General features: G+C 43.2%; 1 protein-coding gene across 1 annotated transcript in view; it reads right to left on the reverse strand.

Annotated features, from left to right (window-relative positions):
• Positions 1–10,054, reverse strand: part of C2H2orf76 (chromosome 2 C2orf76 homolog) — a 106,561-nt gene extending 96,507 nt beyond the window's left edge. Inside the window, exon 1 of the mRNA XM_061439746.1 lies at positions 9,893–10,054. Coding sequence (XP_061295730.1) covers positions 9,893–10,039 — 147 coding nt within the window. The 5' untranslated portion in view covers positions 10,040–10,054. The remainder of the gene's footprint in view (positions 1–9,892) is intronic.
• Positions 10,055–16,449: the final 6,395 nt, after the last annotated feature.

The following is a 16,449-nucleotide window of genomic DNA, read 5'->3' on the forward strand; positions in this document are numbered from 1 at the left end:
TTTTAAGTTTTTAAACAAGTCTTTTAAGATACAGTTTTTTTTACAACATATCCCAAATCCTTTTGCAGATATCGCTCTCATATCCCAGTCCCAGACTGTGCAGCATTAAAAAAATTTTTTTTTTCTGGACATCCCTGGTGGCATAGTGGACAGGAGTCTGCCTGCCAATCCAGGAGGCACAGGTTCAATCCATGGTCCAGGAGGATTTCATATGCTCGAAGCAACTAAGCCCGTGCTCCACAACTACTTAGCCCACATGCTGCAACTGCTGAAGTCTGAGCTTCCCAGCTCTATGCTCTACAACAAGAGAAGCCACCGCGTTAAGCCGGCGCACCACAATCGCAAGCAGCCCCCGCTCTCAGAAACCAGAGAGAGCCCATGCAAAGCAGTGAAGACCCAGCACAGCCAAAAATGAAATAAATACTAAAAAATTAAACAAATTCTTTTCTGATTTGAAAAACAATGTGCATGCATTGCAGAAAACTTGGGAAATGCCAGAAATGTGAAAAAGAGAACAACTCTCATAGTCTTATAGCATATAATGGGAATCACATTGTATATGAAATTCTGTAACCTGATTCTCTTTTCCTAAAATCATTTCATGAAAAATGTCTGCATAATAGTTGCATCACTTTGTTGGACTATAATTAGTACCCTGATAGACAATATCTACTTTTTGCTATTATTTATGATAATTTGTTAAACATCTTTATATACAGATCTTTGAAAACATTTTGATTTTCACTTAGAATGTAATTTATTGATTCAAAATTTATCATCTTTTATACATATTTTTAAATCATTTCCATGAAAAGTTCTTACTGCTAATGTACAATAGTGCCTTTTCACTATCACCTCCTTGCCAGCATTGAATATTATCACTTAAAATTTCTTTTGTTTTTACAATCTGGCAGGTAAAAAGTGGTGTCTTGCAGTTTGAAACTCCCTTGAAAGTGAGAGTGTTTGAGGGCTGTCTTTTCCAGGTTCTTTAGTAACCTCTGCTCCTACAGATTCTTTCTCCCTCTCTCTCTCTCTCAACCTCCCAGCCATCTTTCACCATCTTGCACAGTTTCTGCTCATTTATTTGGAACAGACGTTTCTTTCTCAGTTTCACCTCTGCTCTCCAAAGTATTCTGCCAGGGAGCCCGAGGCCAGATGTTTTCCATTAATCAAGGCCATGTATATTAAATGGTCAGCTAGGAAGCCCCTGGAGATGGCAGGAGTGCAGAGTTGGACTGCACCCAGGAAAGCGGCATGGGGCAGAGATGCCTCCCCCAGGCAGGCTGGGCAGGCTGGATGACACAGGCTGGGAGAAGAAGGCTAAGTGCCTAGCCTTTCCTGGAGTCACCGCAGGCAGTAGGTGAGGACTCAGTCCTCCTACACCAGGCCAACCAGTCAAGACACAGAAGCCTGCTCGGGAACATAAGCTCCTGGCTAGGAGGGAGGAAGCCGCTCTCCTGCATGGGCAGCCGCAGGACAGGAAGACACAGATTGAGAAAGGATCTGCAGAAACAGGTGGCTGCAGAGCAAGAGGGGCGTCCCTGGTGGCTCAGCTGGTAAAGAATCCGCCTGCAATACAGGAGACCCCAGTTTGATTCCTGGGTCGGGAAGATCCTCTGGAGAAGGGATAGGCTACCCACTCTAGTATTCTTGGGCTTCCCTAGTGACTCAGACAGTAAAGAATGGCCTGCAACGCAGGAGACTTGGGTTCAATTCCTGGGTTGGGAAGGTCCCCTGGAGGAGGGCATGGCAACCCACTCCAGTATTCTTGCCTGGAGAATCCCCTGGATCAAGGAGCCTGGCGAGTTACAGTCCATGGGGTTGCAGTCCTATGCGACTAAGCACAGCACAGCAGAGCAAGAGAAGCTAGCCTTCTTTTAGCCTCGCCGAACTTTAAAGGACTTTTCAAGGACTTTCAACTTATTTCTGCCCATTTTTAATGAAACTGAAAACATAAGGTGAAAATACTGTTTTTTACAGTGAGCTCTCGAGTACTCCCTACCTAGATTTTTACCACAGCATTTTACTCTAGCCATTTTATCACAGAGCTAGCTCTCCTTCCACTACTCTATCCAGCAACCTGAATGATTTTTGGATGCTGTTCAAAGTAAGTTGCAGGCATTCATATGCTTCTCACTGAATATTTCAGAGTATATATTGGATTGGCCAAAAAGTTCATTCTGGTGTTTCTGTAAGATGTTATGGAATATTATTAAGTACAGTTCAACATTTGCTTACAGTTTTATTATTTCTTTGGAATAAAATTTATTTATAATAAAATGCAAAATCTTAAATATACCAACTGTAAGTTTCAACAAGTACATGTACCTGTACAACCCAGATCCCTATCTTAGGGGAAACACTGACTGAAACCACTCACCCTGGGCCAGGCACCATAGTAATCATCTGCACCAGTTACTTTTACATCAGGAGGTCCTGGTAAGGAACATGGAACTAACAAGCCACCACCAACCACAGGAGTTCGGGAAAGGTCAACCAGAGATGCCAAAAGCCCTACCAATCTCCCACAATCCTCCTTGCTGGAATCCATCTTGGCTAAGCAATGTGTATACCACAGGAAGGACCTTGAGCCAGAATGATTGATCAGAGAGAATCTGGACAGTACATCACCTAAAACCAGAGACTGCAAGCCACGTGGTAGACATGTCTCCTGGGTTCATTTACCCTCCTGCTCTCCACTGGGGTGCCCCTTCACAATAGTCTCTTGCTTTGTCAGCACTGTGTTTCTTGTTAGACAATCCATTTCTGAGTGTTAGACAAGAGCTCAGTCTAGGGCCCAGGAAGGGGTCCCCCTTCCTGCAACAAAAATATAGAACACTATCATTGATCCAGAAAGTTCCTTCACGTTCCTCTCCGGTCACTGTCTGTCATCAAGCTCCCAGAGGCAAACATCACTCTCATTTTTTTTCTACCATAAATTAGTTTTGCCTGTTCTACAACTTATGTGAGTGAAATCATACCTGTGTATCCTTTCTGTAAGGCTTATTTCACTTCATCTAAGTACACTTTATTATGTGAGAGGAAAGTATCAAACTATCGGGCCCACCAGCAAGTTTTCATTTGAGACGAAGGAAAACTGTTCATTACCTAGAATTTCATTTAAAACCACAATGGGAAATACCATTAAGAGAGTACGAAGATGCTTTCTAAAGTCCACTTGACTTCACATTCCAGGATGTCTGGCTCTGGGTGACTATTCACACCATCATGGTTATCTGGGTCATAAAGATCTTTTTTGTATAGTTCTTCTGTGTATTTTTGCCATCTCTTATGCTTCTGTTAGGTCCATACTATTTCTGTCCTTTATTGAGCTTATTTTTGCATGAAATGTTCCTTTGGTATCACTAATTTTCTTGAAGCGATCTCTAGTCTTTCCCATTCTATTGTTTTCCTCTATTTCTTTGCATTGATCGCTGAGGAAGGCTTTCTTATCTTTCCTTGCTATTCTTTGGAGCTCTGCATTCAGATGGATATATCTTTCCTTTTCTCCTTTACCTCTAGCTTCTCTACTTTTCTCAGTTATTTGTAAGGCCTCTTCAGACATCCATTTTACCTTTTTGCATTTCTTTTTCTTGGGGATGGTCTTGATCACTGCCTCCTGTACAATGTCACAAACCTCCGCCCTAGTTCTTCAAGCACTCTGTCTATAAGATCTAATCCCTTGAATCTATTTGTCACTTCCACTGTATAATCATAAGGGATTTGATTTAGGTCATACCTGAATGGTTTAGAGGTTTTCCCTAGTTTCCTCAATTTAAGTCTGAATTTTGCAATAAAGAATTAATGATCTGAGCCACAGTCAGCTCCCATTCTTATTTTTGCTGACTGTATAGAGCTTTTCCATCTTTGGCTGCAAAGAATATAATCAATCTGATTTCGGGATTGACCAACTGGTGATGTCCATGAGTAAAATCTTCTCTTGTGTTGTTGGAAGAAGGTGTTTGCTATGGCCAGTGCATTCTCTTGGCAAAACTCTGTTAGCCTTTGCCCTGCTTCATTTTGTACTCCAAGGCCAAATTTGCCTGTTGGTATTTGACTAGACAAATACACCTGACGAATATCAGTTCAGTTCAGTCACTAGGTCATGTCTGACTCTTTGTGACTCCATGAACCACAGCAGGACAGGCCTCCCTCTCCATCACCAACTCCTAGAGTCAACCTAAACCCAAATCTATTGAGTCAGTGATGCCATCCAACCATCTCATCCTCTATTGTCCCCTTCCCCTCCTGCCTTCAATCTTTCCCAGCATAGGGTTTTTTCAAATGAGTCAGCTCTTCGCATCAGGTGGCCAAAGTATTGAGTTTCAGCTTCAACATCAGTCCTTCCAATGAACACCCAGGACTGATCTCCTTTAGGATGGACTGGTTGGATCTCCTTGCAGTCCAAGGGACTCTCAAGACTCTTATCCAATACCATAGTTCAAAAGCATCAATTCTTCAGTGCTCAGCTTTCGTTATAGTCCAACTCTCACATCCATACATGACTACTGGAAAAACCACAGCCTTGACTAGATGGACCTTTGTTGACAAAGTAATGTCTCTGCTTTTTAATATGCTGTCTAGGTAGGCCATAATTTTCCTTCAAAGGAGTAAGCATCTTTTAATTTCATGGCTGCAATCACCATCTGCAGCAATTTTGGAGCCCCCCAAAATAAAGTCAGCCACTGTTTCCACTGTTTCCCATCTTTTTGCCATGAAGTGATGGGACCAGATGCCATGATCTTAGTTTTCTGAAAGTTGAGCTTTAAGCCAACTTTTTCACTCTCTTCTTTCATTTTCATCAAGAGACTCTTTAGTTCTTCTTAACTTTCTGTCATAAGGGTGGCGTCATCTGCATATCTGAGGTTATTGAGATTTCTCCCAGCAATCTTGATTCCAGTTGTGCTTCCTCCAGTACAGCGTTTCTCATGATGAACTCTGCATATAAGTTAAATAAGCAGGGTGACAATATACAGCCTTGACGTACTCCTTTTCCTATTTGGAACCAGTCTGTTGTTCCATGTCCAGTTCTAACTGTTGCTTCCTGATCTGCATACAGGTTTCTCAAGAGGCAGGTCAGGTGGTCTGGTATTCCCATCTCCTTCAGAATTTTCCACAGTTTATTGTGATCCACACAGTCAAAGGCTTTGGCATAGTCAATAAAGCAGAAATAGATGTTTTTCTGGAACTCTCTTGCTTTTTCGATGATCCAGCAGATGTTGGCAATTTGATCTCTGGTTCCTCTGCCTTTTCTAAAACCAGCTTGAACATCTGGAAGTTCACAGTTCACAAACTGCTGAAGCCTGGCTTGGAGAATTGTGAGCATTACTTTAATGAGTGCAATTATGTGGTAGTTTGAGCATTCTTTGGCATTGCCTTTCTTTGGGATTGGAATGAAAACTGACCTTTTCCAGTCCTGTGGCCACTGCTGAGTTTTCCAAATTTGTTGACATATTGAGTGCAGCAGTTTCACAGCATCATCTTTTAGGATTTGAAATAGCTCAACTGGAATTCCATCACTTCCACTAGCTTTGTTCGTAGTGATGCTTTCTAAGGCCCACTGATTTCACATTCAGGATATCCAGCTCTAGGTGAGTGTGAGTGATCACACCATTGTGATTATCTGGGTCGTGAAGATCTTTTTTATACAGTTCTTCTGTGTATTCTTGCCACCTCTTCTTAATATCTTCTGCTTCTGTTAGGTCCATACAATTTCTGTCCTTTATTGAGCCCATCTTTGCATGAAATGTTCCTTTGGTATCACTAATTTTCTTGAAGAGATCTCTAGTCTTTCCCATTCTATTGTTTTCCTCTATTTCTTTGCATTGATCACTGAGGAAGGCTTTCTTATCTCTCCTTGCTATTCTTTGGAACTCTGCATTCAAATGGGTATCTTTCCTTTTCCCCTTTGCTTTTCACTTCTCTTCTTTTCACAGCCATTTGTAAGGCCTCCTCAGAGAGCCATTTTGCTTTTTTGCATTTCTTTTTCTTGGGGATGGTCTTGATCCCTGTCTCCTGTATAATGTCAAAAACCTCCATCCATAGTTCATCAGACACTCTGTCTATCAGATCTAGGCCCTTAAATCTATTTCTTACTTCCACTGTATAGTCATAAGGGATTTGATTTAGGTCATACCTGAATGGTCTAGTGGTTTTCCCCACTTTCTTCAAGTTAAGTCTGAATTAGGCAATAAGGAGTTCATGATCTGAGCCACAGTCAGCTCCCGGTCTTGTTTTTGCTGACTGTATAGAGCTTCTCCATCTTTGGCTGCAAAGAATATAATCAATCTGATTTCAGTGTTGACTATCTGGTGATGTCCATGTGTAGAGTCTTCTCTTGTGTTGTTGGAAGAGGGTGTTTGCTATGACCAGTGTGTTCTGTTGGCAGCACTCTATTAGCCTTTGCCCTGCTTCATTCTGTACTCCAAGGCCAAATTTGCGTGTTACTCCAGGTGTTTCTGACTTCCTACTTTTGCATTCCAGTCCCCTATAATGAAAAGGACATCTTTTGGGGGTGTTAGTTCTGGAAGGTCTTGTAGGTCTTCATAGAACCATTCAACTTCAATTTTTTCAGCATTACTGGTCAGGCCATAGACTTGGATTACTGTGATATTGAATGGTTTGCCTTGGAAACGAACAAAGATCATTGTGTCGTTTTTGAAATTGTACTGCACTATGGACTCTTTTGTTGACCATGATGGCTACTCCATTTCTTCTGAGGGATTCTTGACCACAGTAGTAGATATAATGGTCATCTGAGTTAAATTCACCCATTCCAGTCCATTTTAGTTCACTGATTCCTAGAATGTCAATGTTCACTCTTGCCATATCCTGTTTGACCACTTCCAATTTGCCTTGATTCATGGACCTAACATTCCAGGTTCCTATGCAATACTGCTCTTTACAGCATCGGACCTTGCTTCCATCACCAGTCCCATCCACAACTGGGCGTTGTTTTTGCTTTGGCTCCATCCCTTCATTCTTTCTGGAGTTATTTCTCCACTGATCTCCAGTAGCATATTGGGCACCTATTGACCTGGGGCATTCATCTTTCAGTGTCCTATCTTTTTGCCTTTTCACACTGTTCATGGGGTTCTCAAGGCAAGAATAATAAAGTGGTTTGCCATTCCTTTCTCCAGTGGACCACATTCTGTCAGACCTCTCCACCATGACCTGTCCGTCTTGAGTGGGCCTACATGTCATGGCTCATAGTTTCATTGAGTTAGACATGGCTGTGATCCATGTGATCAGGTTGATTAGTTTTCTGTGACTGTGATTTTCATTCTGTCTGTCCTCTGACAGATAAGGATAAGAGGCTAATGGAAGCTTCCTGATGGGAGATATTTTCGTATCTGTTCTAAAAAGTACTTTAAACACTAATAAGAATGCCCAATGGGCATCAAGATGAAATGCAATCAGCTACCATCTCATGCAAATTAACTACATTTAGTAAATATTAATATGTATCCTCTTAAAGCATATATTAGTATATGATACAAAACAAAGTAAAAAATACTGTATTATTAGATTAATATTTTAAATAAAATCATTATTTGAAATCTAGATAAATGGTATATATGATATTATTTGCAAAGTAGAAATAGAGACACAGATGTAGAGAAGAAATATATGGACACTAAGGGGGTAAATGGGGTGGGATGAATTGTGAGATTGGGATTGACATATATACACCGCATGCGTGAGAAGTTGCTTCAGTAATGTCTGATTCTCTGCAACCCTATGGACTGTAGCCCATCAGGCTCCTCTGTCCATGGGATTCTCCAGGCAAGAATACTGGAGTGGGTTGCCATGCCCTCCTCCAGGGGACCTTCCCGACCCAGGTATCGAACCCACATCTCTTGTGTCTGCACTGCAGGCAATTCTTTACCACTAGTACCACCCAGGAAGCCCTAGATATATGCTACTATGTATAAAATAGATAACTAAGAAGAAGAACCTAGTGCATAGCACAGGGAACTCTACTTGGTGCCCTGTAGTAACCTAGATGGGAAGGAAATTCAAAAACAGGAGTATATAGGGCGATGCTGCTGCTAAGTTGCTTCAGTCATGCCCGACTCTGTGCGACCCCATAGATGGCAGCCCACCAGGCTCCTCTGTCCCTGGGATTCTCCAGGCAAGAATCCTGGAGTGGGTTGCAGCAGAAACTGACACAGCAGTGTACGGCAACTATACTCCAATAAAAAAAAATAAAATGATATGAAAAAATAAGATAAAATAAAGTCATATTAGGAAATATACCATGGTGAAATCAGAAGCACATTGGTAAAAGGACATTATTGTACAAATATTTGTGCAGGATTCAAGACAAGATGATACTGTAAGCCAAGTGGAAACTGTTAAGTGCTCCTTGGAAAATTCCTGATCATATGTATAATGCATGCTTATTAGAAGGGCTCTCTCCTTGTTTACAGGAAGAGAATGTACCTCCTGAAATACGTTAGAAGAATGAAAAGGTTTAACAAGACACAGACATACATTTTCTGATATAAAAAATAAAAAAAGGAAAAGGAAAGAAATGGGGAATGAAGAACTACATATAAAAATATCAATTCTTTTGGGAAAGGAGCTTATTAAAAAATAAAATTATAGACATTCTAATTTTCCATTTGAATAGAGATATACAAAATTAACCTAAATGCTTTCAGATATTTAAGTTATTAGGAGAAAGTTTATAATTTACAAAAGTTTCTAATTTGCAACAAAAGTGTCTAATTTACAAAAAGCAGCCATTGTCTCAGCTCTTAAATATGCTAAAGTTTTGAGTTTTACTATATTTCATCTTAAATTGTCTTAATAGGCAAGGCTAGTATTTTTTTTTTAATCACAACTGTCTTTGGATCTTCTAAAAGTGATTTGCAGTATTTTCACTATATTCTTATAAAAACTTGGTAGTGACCTGGATATTATTATTTTAACATGTCTAGTTACATTGTAATCCTGCAAAAGATGTTTCAGTGATCTAATATTTATACATATCTAAGATGGTCACTGTGTTAAAAGAAACTGTCAAGCATGGCTAGTATTTTTTTAAATACTTTTGTAAATTATAAACTTTCTCCTAATAACTTCAATATCTGAAGGCATTTAGATTAATTTTGTATATCTCTATTTGAATGGTAAATTAGAATGTCTATAATCTTATTTTTCAGTAAGCTCCTTTCCCAAGCATCTTAATCTGGAAATGAGGTTAAGAAGTATATTAAGTATATTTTAGATAATTTGCATTCCTTTAAAGTCAGGAAATTAAAGTTATAGAAAATTCTGGGTTTTGCATACTTAAAATATTAAAATAATGTAACACACTTCCTCTTTACTTTTTCAGTATTTTTTCAACTACCATTCCATTCTATCCGTATTGTCCGCACATACCAGGAATTTAGTAAACATCTTTGCACCAGTGACTGAATAGTTCAGTGCCCTATGGACAAGAGGAGGCAAACACTCTCAGTCACTAAGGAAAACAGATATTTTTATAACATTTTGAGGGCAAGTGAACAAACAGTAACGGAAGAACGGGGATAACTGTAAAACTCTCCCTTCTGCCCAGGGATCCTGCGTCTCCCCAGGCCGGTCCCTAGTCCCGCTCATCCCTCTCCCGAGGCTGCGGGGTCCCCAGCACCACATCTCCCTCCACGACGACACATCTGTGCTGCTGCTGCTAAGTCGCTTCGGTCGTGTCCGACTCTGTGCGACCCCAGAGACGGCAGCCCACCAGGCTCCCTCGTCCCTGGGATTCTCCAGGCAAGAATACTGGAGTGGGTTGCCATCCCGCACAAACCACCGTGCCCATGACAGACATCTCGGCAGCAAGACCTCCGTCCCAGCTCTCGCACCGGCTCCCGCTGCACAACCAGCCCCTTCACATGATCACCTCCTCAGACGCGCGGCGTAGCCGGAAGCGCTTTGCCGCCTCGGACGCCACCACCCCAGGCACTGCCCCAGAGCCACCATGGCTGGCCCTCGGTCTTCCTGAGGGAAAAAGCCGCTCCGTTGCCAAGGACGCCGGAGAGGTGCGCATGCGCCCGTGCAGAGCCCAAGAAGGTTCTGGCGCCACCTGCCGGCCACTGAGGGCCGAGCAGGACGCTCGGGGTCAATAGTCGGAGGACATGTGCCTGCGCCCCCTCCTGGCCGGGATGCAAAGCCGTTCAATGTACTAGTGCCTCAGCCTCTCTGCTGATGAAGCTGGTGATGCCTTGCTCCGGCCATGCCTGCTTACCTGCCTGGAACATGCCTCATTCTTTGGAGCCACCGCCTGAAGAACAAGAGAGTCATCAGTCTTTTCAGTTCAGTTCAGTCGCTCAATCGTGTCCGACTCTTTGCGACCCCATGAATCACAGCACGCCAGGCCTCCCTGTCCATCACAAACTCCCGGAGTTCACTCAGACTCACGTCCATCGAGTCAGTGATGCCATCCAGCCATCTCATCCTCTGTCGTCCCCTTCTCCTCCTGCCCCCAATCCCTCCCAGCATCAGAGTCTTTTCCAATGAGTCAACTCTTCGCATGAGGTGGCCAAAGTACTGGAGTTTCAGCTTTAGCATCATTCATTCCAAAGAACACCCAGGACTGATCTCCTTCAGAATGGACTGGTTGGATCTCCTTGTAATCCAAGGGACTCTCAAGAGTCTTCTCCAACACCACAATTCAAAAGATCAATTCTTTGGCGCTCAGCCTTCTTCACAGTCCAACTCTCACATCCATACATGACCACAGGAAAAACCATAGCCATGACTAGACGGACCTTTGTTGGCAAAGTAACGTCTCTGCTTTTGAATATGCTATCTAGGTTGGACATAACTTTCCTTCCAAGGAGTAAGCGTCTTTTAATTTCATGGCTGCAGTCACCATCTGTAGTGATTTTGGAGCCCAGAAAAATAAAGTCTGACACTGTTTCCACTGTTTCCCCAACTATTTGCCATGAAGTGGTGGGACTGGATGCCATGATCTTCGTTTTCTGAATGTTGAGCTTTAAGCCCACTTTTTCACTCTCCACTTTCACTTTCATCAAGAGGCTTTTTAGTTCCTCTTCACTTTCTGCCATAAGGGTGGTGGCATCTGCATATCTGAGGTTATTGAGATTTCTCCCGGCAATCTTGATTCCAGCTTGTGTTTCTTCCAGCCCAGCGTTTCTCATGATGTACTCTGCATATAAGTTAAATAAGCAGGGTGACAATATACAGCCTTGACGTACTCCTTTTCCTATTTGGAACCAGTCTGTTGTTCCATGTCCAGTTCTAACTGTTGCTTCCTGACCTGCATTCAAATTTCTCAAGAGGTAGGTCAGGTGGTCTGGTATTCCCATCTGTTTCAGAATTTTCCACAGTTTATTGTGATCCACACAGTCAAAGGCTTTGGCATAGTCAATAAAGTAGAAATAGATGTTTTTCTGGAACTCTCTTGCTTTTTCCATGATCCAGTGGATGTTGGCAATTTGATCTCTGGTTCCTCTGCCTTTTCTAAAACCAGCTTGAACATCTGGAAGTTCACGGTTCACATATTGCTGAAGCCTGACTTGGAGAATTTTGAGCATTACTTTACTAGCATGTGAGATGAGTGCAATTGTGTGGTAGTTTGAGCATTCTTTGGCATTGCCTTTCTTTGGGATTGGAATGAAAACTGACCTTTTCCAGTCCTGTGGCCACTACTGAGTTTTCCAAATCTGCTGGCACATTGAGTGCACCACTTTCACAGCATCATCTTTCAGAATTTGAAATAGCTCCACTGGAATTCCATCACCTCCACTAGCTTTGTTCGTAGTGATGCTTTCTAAGGCCCACTTGACTTCACATTCCAGGATGTCTGGCTCTAGATGAGTGATCACACCATCATGATTATCTGGGTCCTGAAGATCTTTTTTGTACAGTTCTTCTGTGTATTCTTGCCACCTCTTCTTAATATCTTCTGCTTCTGTTAGGTCCATACCATTTCTGTCCTTTATTGAGCCCATCTTTGCATGAAATATCCCCTTGGTATCTCTCATTTTCTTGAAGAGATCTGTAGTCTTTCCCATTCTGTTGTTTTCCTCTGTTTCTTTGCATTGATCTCCAAGGAAGGCTTTCTTATCTCTTCTTGCTATTCTTTGGAACTCTGCATTCAGATGCTTTTCTCCTCTGCTTTTCACTTCTCTTCTTTTCACAGCTATTTGTAAGGCCTCCCCAGTCAGCCATTTTGCTTTTTTGCATTTCTTTTCCATGGGGATGGTCTTGATCCCTGTCTCCTGTACAATGTCAAAGTTACAGGAAAATTTGGCCTTGGAATATGGAATGAAGCAGGGCAAAGACTAATAGAGTTTTGCCAAGAAAATGCACTGGTCAAAGCAAACACCCTCTTCCAACAACACAAGAGAAGACTCTACACATGGACATCACCAGATGGTCAACCCCGAAATCAGATTGATTGTATTCTTTGCAGCCAAAGATGGAGAAGCTCTATACAGTCAACAAAAACAAGACCAGGAGCTGACTGTGGCTCAGATCATGAACTCCTTATTACCAAATTCAGACTTAAATTGAAGAAAGTAGGGAAAACCACTAGACCATTCAGGTATGACCTAAATCAAATCCCTTATGACTATACAGTGGAAGTGAGAAATAGATTTAAGGGGCTAGATCTGATAGAGTGCCTGATGAACTATGGACTGAGGTTAATGACATTGTACAGGAGACAGGGATCAAGACCATCCCCATGGAAAAGAAATCCAAAAAAGCAAAATGGCTGTCTGGGGAGGGCTTACAAATAGCTGTGAAAAGAAGAGAAGCGAAAAGAAAAGATAAAAGGAAAGATATAAACATCAGTCTTTTAGGCCACTGGAAAGTAAAACCTATTCTCTCCCTAGAAAAGAGATGCCCATTTCCACCATCACATTCTTTGCTGGATGGTCAGCCTATTAAGATACATAGTACTGCAACTCTGATTGGAATAAAATCCTCCGTGATTAACTACAATGCAGTCTTGATCATAATCACAAATAACTGAAGCAGAAGATAAAAGTGGAAAACTCTGGACTTGTCTCAATTTGGAAACTGAGAGCCAGAGATGACTCCAAGAAAGCGATAACTGTCTGAAGCACTGGGACACAGCTGTCATGCCTTGGAGCTTGCCAGGAAGGGGCTCAAACTGTGTTTTTCTCTCATTTCACAATTTCTCTCAAAATACAAAGAAATAAGGAAGAACATTATGCTCATGACCCTCTCTATTCAATTGTATTATTACGTATAAGAAAGTAATCTGCATTCATACCAGCTATAAAATATCTGGAAACAAAATAATAATCATAGATTTTAAATATGATACATCTTGGGAGTTCCGTGGCTGTCCAGTGGTTAGGATTTGTCTCTTTCACTGTCGAGGGGCCAAGTTCAATCCCTGGTCAGGGAACTAAGATCCTGCCAGCCAAAAAATATATGTTCATATATAATACATCTTGAATAGCCAAAAAATAGGGTGGAAAGTGACCACCCCTCTAGGGAGCCCCCAGCTTCCTCCTTGGAGGTCTTTTCCTCCAGGTGTTTTAACTCCCACAGCAAACCCTGCTCTCAAGAAAGGAACTGGGCAGCCCACTCAGACTGGATCCAGAAGCTGTGATGCTCTGCTATGGAAAATAGACATTGGCCTGCTTCCCTCCTGCTGTGGATGGGTTACCTTATGCCAGGAGGAGGGCTGAGGCCACACGCAGCCCAAGCTGATAACCCGCCTGAGAGACCCAGAGCAAGGGGATGAAAGGTTGTTGTTGAATCACGCAAAGACGCCGGGATTCTTGGCCCCCAGAGGAGAAGAATTTAATCCGGGGCCAGAGACAAGGCTTGATCGCTCAGAACTTTTGTGTAATAAAGTTATTAAAGTATAAAGGAGATAGAGAAAGCTTCTGACATAGGCATCAGAAGGGGGCAGAAAGAGTACCCCCCTGCTAGTCTTCAGCTGGATGTTATATAGTCATTGCTGGTGCTGCTGCTAAGTCACTTCAGTCGTGTCCAACTCTGTGCGACCCCATAGACGGCAGCCCACCAGGCTCCCCCGTCCCTAGGGTTCTCCAGGCAAGAACACTGGAGTGGGTTGCCATTTCCTTCTCCAATGCAGAAAAGTGAAAAGTGAAAGTGAAAGTGAAGTCGTGTCCGACTCTTAGCGACCCCATGGACTGCAGCCCACCAGGCTCCTCCATCCATGAGATTTTCCAGTCACTGCTGCTGCTGCTGCTGCTGCTGCGAAGTCGCTTCAGTCGTGTCCGACTCTGTGCGACCCCATAGACGGCAGCCCAAAATGCATGAAAGTGAAAAGGGAAAGTGAAGTCGCTCAGGTGTGTCCGACTCTTAGCGACCCCACGGACTGCACCACCAGGCTCTGCCCATGGACTGCAGCCCACCACGCTCCTCTGTCCATGGGATTTTCCAGTCACTAGCAGTCTGTTAATGAAAAAAAAGAATGTCTTAAAACTCAGAATGGCACCAGGCCCCTCACCCATAAGATGCATTTTAGGATAATCTTGACACCAAATGGTTCATCCTGGGCCATAAAATGATTAACTTGAATCTTGAAGAAGGGCAGACCACCATACAAATAGTTTTGTTTACATAGATTAGGGGAACAATATCTGAGTATAACATACTGGTTTGTCAAGTAGGTTCTGAGCCAAGAGGAACTGACTTGAAGACAGAGTTTGGGGTAAATGCATAGTACATTAGCATAGCTTAAGACAAGCATTTCCATAAGAGAAAGGCATTGGTTGTCTCTAGGTTTGAGAATAGTTAACTTCAGGTGAAACCAGGTGTCATTAAGGCAACACAGTATTTTAAGAGAAACCTCCTTTTAAATTTGTATAGAGAAGGAAAAAATATCTCTACTTTGTTTCCTCCTGCCGCTTAAGAGAGACAAAAATGTCTGACACTTGCAGGCTATTTCCTCCCTTTGGAGACCCCTGGCCTTCCTGCCTGTTACCCTCTCAGGGACTAGCACAGGGTACCTATATGAAGCCCGGGACTGGCCTGTCTGGGTTATGTGTCCACCCATCAGGCCATCACTGTTGCTGCCCCGGACCGTGTACCTATTGTCACAGCCAGATTCTGAGATCCTGGCTTCAGTGGGACGGAGTGACATGGACAAGATGACAAGACTTCACGGTGGAGAGGACAAGACTCCACCCACAACACCCACAGCCGTACCTTGTCCAGGAGAACTGGGCGGCATCAGCAGAGGTGTGTGTTGAAAGGAGGCAACGGGGTGCCAGGCTTTGGGGGACTTACAAGTGGATTCTTTGCCTGCAGTGCTGAGACGGAGCAGGACCGTAGGCCCCCCCACCCCACCCCACGTCCTCTGCCCACCTTTGCCTGTGGAAAACTTCAGTCAAAGGATAAGTTTAATCAGAGACATGAGAAATGCAGACACAAAGGAAAACAGTCAAAGGAGACTAAATAATAATAATGTAGTCATTAGACATAGTCAAGGACCTTTAGTTCTTTCTCAAGGGCTGTAGATAATATTCTGAGCCATATCCTGTGACCCGTCTTATAGATACCAAAACACCAGATGGAGGAATTAGCTACATGATGACCAGACTGTACCCAGGACATGAGCTGCCACAATTCTTAGAATGGACCACGAAGAAATGGGAACAAGTGCACCCCGGAACTGCAGATTAACTGTACCTAAAACAGTCAAGATGATGCTGGTCAGACCGCTGACCACCAATTTGAAGATGACTGTTAAAGATGACTGTGCTGTTCCTGCCTGTAACACGCCCCCCCCCCCCCAACCCCCGCCCCGGCAACTCTGTCTGTAAAGCCTGTTTGTCAGGGGCAGAGAGCGGGCCTTTGGACAGATGTCTGCCACCCTTGCCCAGGGCTGTTGCTCTGAAATAAAACAAACTTTCCTTTCCACCAACCTGACCTGTTTATTGCCTTTTGAGTGGTGAGCAACCAGACCCACGAATTCCTTTCAGTAACAATACGAGACAGAGGCCAGCAGAGGGAGGTGTAGTGATTTGCTTGGATTTTGTGGCATCCTGCCTAAGTAGACAAGACTTGGGAAGCCCCATGTCTTCCCAGCTGGGACCAGTTCTGTGGGTGGCAACCTGGGGTGAGTGGCAAGGGAGGGAAGAGTGACAGAAGGTGTCTTCCCTTGTCTCTAGCACTGCTTAGCCGGGCCAAACTGCCTGGGGCAATGGGGTGGGTAGGCTGAGAGCCCCAGATCCCACAGTTCTCCCACTCTGTCCGATCCCCACTGATACTTTCCCCAGAGAGAGGCATTTTCTGGTTCCCTGCTCACCATCTCAGTGGCTTGGCATTCTGCAAAGTCTCTAGGAAATATCTGAGATAGATTTGTGAAACCCTTTAAAAAGAGCACCCAGGATACCAAGCAGTGAGGTTATGAAGTTACGTACCCATCACAATATTTTATACCCATCAAAATAGCAAATGTCAGGAGGAGAAAATCACATT

Source organism: Bos javanicus, chromosome 2, assembly GCF_032452875.1.
Source record: "Bos javanicus breed banteng chromosome 2, ARS-OSU_banteng_1.0, whole genome shotgun sequence".
Lineage (NCBI taxonomy): Eukaryota > Metazoa > Chordata > Mammalia > Artiodactyla > Bovidae > Bos > Bos javanicus.